Source organism: Miscanthus floridulus, chromosome 12 (assembly GCF_019320115.1).
Source record: "Miscanthus floridulus cultivar M001 chromosome 12, ASM1932011v1, whole genome shotgun sequence".
Taxonomy (NCBI): domain Eukaryota; kingdom Viridiplantae; phylum Streptophyta; class Magnoliopsida; order Poales; family Poaceae; genus Miscanthus; species Miscanthus floridulus.
In genome coordinates, this window is record NC_089591.1 from 68,407,105 (window position 1) to 68,415,473 (window position 8,369).

At 46.1% G+C, this 8,369-nt stretch overlaps 1 protein-coding gene and 1 pseudogene across 1 annotated transcript; both read right to left on the reverse strand.

Moving 5' to 3' along the window:
• Positions 1–415: 415 nt before the first annotated feature.
• Positions 416–3,632, reverse strand: LOC136498265 (uncharacterized protein At4g15970-like; annotated as a pseudogene).
• A 94-nt stretch (positions 3,633–3,726) lies between these two features.
• LOC136497429 (uncharacterized) lies at positions 3,727–5,839 on the reverse strand. The gene is made up of 5 exons (XM_066493225.1): positions 5,343–5,839; positions 5,171–5,250; positions 4,448–4,523; positions 4,239–4,370; positions 3,727–4,151 (listed from the first exon to the last, which is right to left on the reverse strand). Exons 1-5 carry the CDS (start codon positions 5,682–5,684, stop codon positions 4,023–4,025), a joined length of 759 nt encoding a protein of 252 aa, XP_066349322.1. The 5' UTR covers positions 5,685–5,839; the 3' UTR covers positions 3,727–4,022.
• Positions 5,840–8,369: the final 2,530 nt, after the last annotated feature.

The window sequence follows — 8,369 nt, forward strand, 5'->3', positions numbered from 1 at the left end:
TATATAGTCGTTCCTCGTCACAAAATACTTGATGTTAAGATTTTTAGGATAAATTAGTGATAAGAAATTATCATTGCATTGAAGGTTAACTATGTTAACTAAGAAATAAACTACTGATTAAAATGAATGGATAAACATACATGCTGCTATCTAGACTGATGTTGGTCAAACCAAAAATCTAAGAACTAAAACATCAAATTTTTATAGATACAAATTTTGAATTCTAAAACATTAATTGTTCTAAAATGAAGGAAATATATTACTTACAAAAGTGCCATTGGACTTATATTTTAGATAAGGAAAAAGTAAGATTCTTTAGGGAACTCCCAACTATGAAATTAGATGGCTTCTATATCATTCGCTGAAAAGTCAGGCTGAAAAGTACCGTTCGCTGGTTTGCTGTAGGAGAAAAATACTATACCATGGCTAGGTTGATAAGTTAAAGCGAACAGGGCCGACGACGTATGATTGAATAAAAACTTATTCTATAAAAAACTACTATTAAAACATAGTTTCTAAAAATAATATTTGTATAAATTAGCACTGAGCCTGCCTTACCGTAAAACGAAGTAAAAAAAGGAAAACAAAATCGTTTGCAGAATTGCAGTCCACACACCAACTGCAACTGGAAGTAGTCGGACGGCCCGATCCCGAGAGCAAGGAGGAATCCAAAGCCGTCGCCCATCGCCGCCCGCACCTTCTTCGACTTTCACGTTTTGACCGCGTCCGCCTCGGCCCCTGCTCTCCTCCTCCCCACTCCTCCCTCCAGTGTCCAGTCCTCGCCTCCGCCTGCCGTGCCGCCTGACAGAGCCACGCGCTGCGGCGGCCGTACGGGCGCTAGGGTTTTTCCCCACTTCGGCCGCGGGCTCGGGATCAAAATACATGGAACCTTTTTTATGTATCAGTGATCTCGCATCCTTTTCTTGACTCTCAGCATGCTTTATCGCCTTAACGGTGCGACCATGAAAGACTGCAAAATGAATACTACTAATTAAGATGAAGACACAGCAACAACAGCATGCCGGAAACCAGCTTAACCTCATACCGTTTGAACTGAGTGTAGGATATCGTACCTGCAATTTTGTGGCACCCGCCAAGCAGATATCTGCAATCTTTTCAAATTTGGGGGCAAGGACAAATAACTCCTCCAATCCTCCATCATAATCCTAAGATCATGAATCTTGCTTCGCAACCCAATGCAACAGTTAGCATGCATAGTGCAGACTTCGTTCAGATCTCTGCTTGGTTCACAGAACCCTCCGAAGTACTTTGTACTCAGAAACTTAATTGTCAATCCAATGTCTACAATGTAAGGATCATGCTTTATAGCATTGAATACATCCTGATCATGATAGCCAGGATACCTCAATCTTGACGAATACCAGAAACTGTAAAACTCTATGCTTCTTTCATTTGATTTCACATAGCAGAAGCCTCCAATACCAATATTTCTCAAGTCAGTTGCATTCCTGACATAGTGATCGCATGCAATCTGAAAGTCTACATCAGGATAGAAATGTGGGAACGGATTGCGAAACCACATAATGTCTGCATCCTGGTTTTCAATGAAAACGAAAGAAAGATAAATAAGACTACCAAATTACTTTCATTTCACATATTCAATAATGCATGGGGTCATATTTCACAAACAAACGACACCTGAATCTTTCTCATTTGCAAAATGGGAATAACTAGTCATCAAGATAAGTTATTGTTTTGCAGAATTTACCGAGAATATGAAGTTGTAACCTTTTTCAAGAACCAGCCGCAAGAAATCTAGCCTTCTCCACATCATTTCAAGATATCCTAAAGTCAGGAACCTCTTCTCTTCAGAGAAATCCACACCCTCGGTTCCCAGAGCAAAGCAGTAGGGATGGATTTTGACACATTGCTCGTATGCTTTCCAATCAAATGCTACAATTACAAGGTGTTTCAACAGCAAATTTGTTCTGACACCAGAACGGAAACTATCGATGAAAAGGTCTATCACTGACCCAGGAGAAGCCCATGCAGCATTAAGGCTCTGTTTGGCTGTTCTAATAAGCCGGCTTATCAGCCATGGTATAGTGTTTTTTCTCTCCCAACAAATCAGCCGTACAAATCAGCACAAGCGGCTTATGGACGATGGGTACGGTGTCTCTGTGTGCTACCCGTCGGCCAGGCCAACCCTAGCTAGGTACCCACGGTGCACTACATACATACAAAATGAGACAACAAGTGTAGTCAAGATAACTGTATTGTCTCGCATTGAAGCCTTCTTTAGGACTTAGGAGTCGCTCAAGTTTGAGATCTTCACTGTCCTATAAAGATCATTATATATTAATTGGAAACCAATAAATAAATGAGCAAAGTGACTTATCCACTGGCTATAAAAATCAGCAATGCAAAACTAAAACAAAACAGATCTTCTGAGAGAGATAAGTAGCAAGACTTCAGCATGATCACTACTTAGTAAGTTCTCATAAGCCTAGTTCACCATTTCATTTGCCATTACAATCAGCATTTTCCATGTGAACAACCAACATCAGTTTGTGATTAGCTGGAAGCCGAGCACAACTACTACATATAAGCTTCGCAGCATGCTGTTGCTTGTTTGGCCAATCCAGGTTGGGAAAACATCATCAATCCAAATTTTTTTTTTTTGCGAAGGCATCAATCCGTACTTTAAAAAGAGTGAATGACAAAAATGACCAGCAGCAAACATTAATAAACTTGGAGTCATTTAGCAAGATTCAAATAAAGTATCTAGAATTAAAAAATGTTCCAAGACACAGTAATTTTATTCCAGATGGATATACAGTCGAACTGACACCCAAAAGGCGAAAATACAGTAGAATGAGATGAGTATTGTATCGGTCTTCCATTTTTCGATCTATGGCATCAGAAGGGGTTAGTTTAGATGGAGGAAGCATGTTTCGTTAAAAAAATCAACGTGCTCATGTACACTTTAATGTACTAGCCGATCTAAAACCACGACCAACAGATTTGAGTCGCCGCTCTCTCCTCTCTTGCAGAGAACTGGTTTCAGTTGCTTCATCCCAAGGTAAGCCTTCCGTTTCCAAGACATCAAGTGAACAAACATATGGCACAACCGCACAACCACGAACTTCAATTGTCCAATAACTCAGAATGTCAATGTCACTATGCTTAAGAACTCTCAATCATACAGAACAGTGAAACACCAAATCATCAGCATTAATAGAAGATAGAAGCAAGCGGGTTCACCAGATCGTCGCCTTCGGCGCCCTCCTCCTGGGATGCGGCGAACGAGGGCAGCGAGTCCCACCCCCAGGAAGCCCCCAGCGAGCGCCAGACGGCGGCGTGGTATAGCACCGCGAAGGGCAGCGCGACGAGGGTGGCAAGGAAGAGAGCGGCACCGAATCTTCGGAGCGCGTGCCTCGGGAGGCCACGCGAGCGCGCGGCGGAAGGGGGCGCGCCCATCAGGGCTTTGCGTGCTGGACTGCCCATGTCGGGCCGGGAGAGAAAGGACTACCGTAGTTCAGTGGCGCCCCAGCGCTCTAGTCCCGTTGCAGTTTGCGGAAGTGAGATTGTGAGAACCGTAGGAAATACTACGTGGTAGTGCAAGCTACATCCCACGTGACAGGCCGGGAGCAACATGAAAAACATGCCATGCCGGTGAGACGGAAGACGGAACCGCATGCTCTAATCTCTCGTCCAAAGCCCCAACTGCAGCCTGGGATTACACGAACAGTGAAACAGAGACACTAAAAACAAACTTGATTCCATTTATACGAGTAGACAACAAAATGATTTGTCCATTAGCTTCCGCTGACAAGTTATTTGTGCGCGCTACATTGTAAGAAGCTAGCTATACCTAAGATCTAGTATTTGGAGCCAGGAAAAAAAATATCTGACGATTCAGACCCATTCGAAACAGCAGACTGCTACAGCTCCATTTCAGTTTCACCCGTAGCCGCATGGCTTCCTACAAATTCATTGCATCCCCCTATACCATTTTCCGTAGATTCTGGCAAATGCAAGAGAAAAGGGACCTTTGAGCATCAATTCCAATCTGACTTCTTTTGCTTCTCATCGTTGGGGTCATCAAGCTTCCTCTTGAAGATTTCGGAATTGCGAAGCCTCTCCCTGGATTCATGCGCCGTCGGTATCCTCCTGTTGTGTCTGTCGCCCTGGACCAAATGACAAAGGACATCACTTATAAGTATAAATGAGCAGAAATTTCATGATGCTAACATGTACAGATCCTTGCACTGTACCATTCCGATTGAGCCTCTCTTGTTTCCATGGTGGTCATCCTTCTCTTTAGCAGCACTCGGAGAGATGAGCTTCCAAGCTCTCTCGATGAACTTGAAACTCTCGATATCACCACTCCTGATGCCTGCTTCTAGCTGCAAGGGAAGAAAGCATCTCAGTACAAAAAAGAAGCAACTTGCTTGAATGATTGTAAGGAACCTCATCCACTGACCTGAATATGTAAAATGCAGATAAAGATGCTAGCAATAGGTAACCAGCTCTCATCAGGTGACAGCGATAAGTTAGTTCTGAAAAGGAATATCAGTGTTTATCAGTGAACTTGGAAGGCATTATGAACTCAATCTCCAACACAGGGATCAGATAAAACAGCAAAATTTTCTTCTTCTTTTTTATGAGTAACCAGAAACATTTGTGCCCTGTGGAACAGTTAGTATTACAGAACAAGAGCGATCCATACATGGTACACGGAAATGAGAATTACAACACACAACAAAATATTATTCCATTGATAGTTTAAGTAATTTATCACTTCAATTCGTTCAGAAGAATCCACTGAACAGGTGCAAAACATTTTATATACTACTAAAATTAAAGTAGATTGAGGACACTGGGCTGCCAGCAATACCAAGGCACTGCAGAACAGTTCACCTTCAGCATAACCATTGCTTTGATAACTTAGGCCATAATCGCAAACACTATCAGTCAGCTTTTGCGAATTCTACAGATTGAATAGCACATATAAGTATTTTCCCAGCAAAAGATGCTCCTTGGACAGCAACAGTCCCAGACAACTAGCAATAGACGGATGTAAAGCTACACAAGCTTGCAGAAGCAAGTCTGAAGTAAACCAACATAACAGAACGCAAAATCAACTGAGCCAAGCATAAGAAAGGCAACAGAAATTGGTCTCTAAGGATTCAGAATTACAAACCACCTAAGGTACGGAGCCAAGTAGACGGCAGCGTAGACCAGATACCGCCGCCTCCCGCTGTCCAGCCACGCAAAGATCCAGCTCTAGGTGCACGAAGAAAAGACCGAAAAATCATTCAATGAAATCAAGGTAAAAAATGGAGAGAAAGAGCACTGGACCCTTCGGCCTCGCTCACCAGCCAGTTGAAGTAAGGCAGGAAGGAGATGATCCCCATCACGGCCATCCTCGTGTCCGTCGCGCCAAAGCCAAACTCCCCTTCCTCCTCCAACTCCTCGCCCGCCTCCCCTCGGGGCCTTGGAGGGGGCAGCACGAGCGAGGCGAGCACGCAGGCGCCGATGGCGGCCGCGAACGGCGCGTCCTGCTGCAGGTCCGCGCGGCAGGCTAGCGCCCGCCGCCTGCGCCAGGGGAGGAGCGGGTTCGCCCCACGGGCGCCTCCATGGGAGGCCCCCACGGGAGAGGCGACGCGAGGGAAGCGGCGGAGGGGAGGCCGAAGGGAGGCGGCGGTGGCGGCGAGCATCGGGGTTGGGGTCGCGGGGAACAGCGGCTGCGAGCAAGCAGAGGGTTGGTACTGGTAATTGGCAGGACAGTCATTTCCGCCTTTGCCGAGCCGGAATTTACTCTTTTCCTGTTCGCTGGTTGTTGGGCTGGGCCGGGCTGGTGCTGCTTCGTTGCGAGTGAAAAATACTGGTGACTGATAAGCTCGACTAAAACCAATAAACAAATATGCTTTTAAGTGAAACGCACACGTATGCAAATCGGTTTCAAGATAAATACATTCATAAAGTTGCCTTAAATCAAATTCTTTAAACTTTGATCGAATTTTTAAAAAAAGTCGATAAGATTTGTGGTATCAAATTAGTATCATTAGATTTATCATAGAATATATTTTTCATAATATACTTATTTTTTGTCATATATGTTATTATTATTTTCTATAAAATTAGTCAAATTTAATGGCATGGATTCTAGTAATTGATTTATTCGATGACAGAGGGAGTAACATTTTGCGGGCTAGACCGGACATAAAAAAACTAATTATTTCAAGCCAAAAAAGTCCCGTGCATGACCGTCCTACTGGACAGGTCGGGTCTAATTTTTCGAGCTGGCTTGAGCCTAGGTGGGCCACACGTGCATTTTATAGTGTACAGTAAAATAGCAAAAAAAAAGTTTTCGGACCGGGCTCAGACCAAGAAAAAAATTCCTGGACAACGGAATCTGCGCCCAGGCCCTGTCCATAAGATTCGTGGGCAGGCTAAAATACATCGGGCTTGAGCCGAGCTCAATTTGCTCAGGTCTGAAAAAGCGCGAATCGAACGGCCCAAATCATCGGCGTGAGCAGACTCGGGCTAGGCCGGATCATTTCTGTTCAGCAAGGTTCTTGAAGGTTGGGCTAGCCGTGCTTTGTTCCCAGTCAGGCATCGTGCTGCAGCCCAAAGGGGAAATTTGATTTTTCTTTTTCCAATGTTTGACTTGTTCACTGTAGCCCGTGGGTGAGATCTGAGGTGACACAGGCACCCTGCGAAGGCTGCGCTACTGTGAAAGCAACTCCCCCTGCGGGCCGCGTGCCTCTGCCTGCCCATTTGCCCAACCACCCCAAACAAAGAAAGCCGGGCAGATGACGCAAGCCGGGAGCAGCCTTTTTGGGTTCTGGGGGGTTGGTTCGTTGGTCGCTTTTGGCAGCGGACGCCGAGTAGTGGGCTGGCAGTCAGCCAGGCGCCATCACCGACCACAGTCCTTTCCTGCGAATCCTCATCAATTCGGCACGCCGCCGTGCGCCTTCCTTTGCCATGCCTCTCTCGGCTCGGGCGACCGATCGATCGATCGAACTCACTCACTCACGTCAAACCAAAGGCGCGCCATCATTTTCCTCCGGTGCGCGAAAGAGCCGCCCGTGACGACCGACGAGGACGAGGCGCTTTTCTTTTCTTTTCCCGCACCGGGAACTTTTCTTCCAAGCGCTGCTGCGGTCCTTGACGAAGAGAAGAGAAGGCAGGAGCAGGTGCAGGGCGAGTGCGGTGAATGTGAGTCTTCTCTGCAGCACTGCACAGGGACTTGAGGAGGGACTGGCAGTTGGACCCGCGGGAGACGTCGGCCTAGGCTGACGGGCGAGCCCTCCGGCCTCCGGGCTGGCACTTGTCCTCCCTCTTTTGCATAAAACCGGCGTGCTTCGTGGGGCATTATAACTGCTGCTGCTTCCTGCAAGCTCCCGTCAGTGTTCAACAGTACCCGCTCCTCCTCACCTGCTCCTCTACTCTCGCGTCAAATGGGCATTCAATTGCAGTTCTGGACTGCTGTTCTTCTACAATGCTCTAGCAGTCTAGCCTGACTCGCTTCGTGGCCGCCGGAGGGAAGGAACCCTGCAAGTGGAAGAGCTCGACGAGAATAGAGGGGGCTATACGGTTCAATGCTATTGCTCCCCGCCATGGCTCGGCGAAGTTGTGTCGTTTAGCCTGCGGCGCGAGTACATCTGCTGTAGATTCGGCGAGGACTGTACCGTCTGTACGAATCGTCTTTCCTGGTTTAGCTTTTGCTTCCCGTTTTTCGATGACACCTCCGTGTACCAAAGGGTAAAAGCGAAAGCCTCCGCGGCGTTCGGCTGATATTAGTATTTAAGCCGGCTAAAACTAATTTACCGTCGCACGAAAATATCGTCCGATAAACCGACTGATAAATTGAAACAAACGGCCCTAGTAAAATCCTACGCACTACCGGTAGTAGGACGAAACATCGTCACTATACATTGCGCAAACAGGCCTAGTCAAATCCTACGCACTACTAGTAGTAGTACGAAACATCGTCACTATACATTGCAGTTAAGCGTTCTTGATGGTATTTTGCATGCTTATTACGTTTCGACCAACTTTGAAGACATCCTCAGGGTTGATGTTCTTACGCTGAAGCAGCGGCCAACCGAATAACTAGTGGGGAGTGTTAAGCTAACTGCTCTCATCGTTATGAACAAACAGCAATAATAAATGGCACATACCACACACACTAAAACTTGCACAGCACCAGCCATAGAAAGCATTGGAGGTATCGACCAAGAACAACACTAATCAGGACTTGTTGCCAATCAGAAGATCCTAAGCAGGATCGACGATGGTACAGGAGCAAGTCATGGACACAAGGGTCGCAACCTGTTCGCTCAATCGTATCTGCTAGTATTTTTCTTTGACAATAAAAGAGCATCTGCCACATAAAC

Bases quoted from the DNA above. Each gene is read 5' to 3' on its own strand.
- LOC136497429 (XM_066493225.1), bottom strand. From the start codon at position 5,684: ATGCTCGCCGCCACCGCCGCCTCCCTTCGGCCTCCCCTCCGCCGCTTC. The intron at 5,251-5,342 runs GTGAGCGAGGCC...TCGTGCACCTAG, and splicing joins TGCCTTACTTCAACTGGCTG to AGCTGGATCTTTGCGTGGCT. The intron at 4,371-4,447 runs GTCAGTGGATGA...CTTCCCTTGCAG, and splicing joins TCTGCATTTTACATATTCAG to CTAGAAGCAGGCATCAGGAG.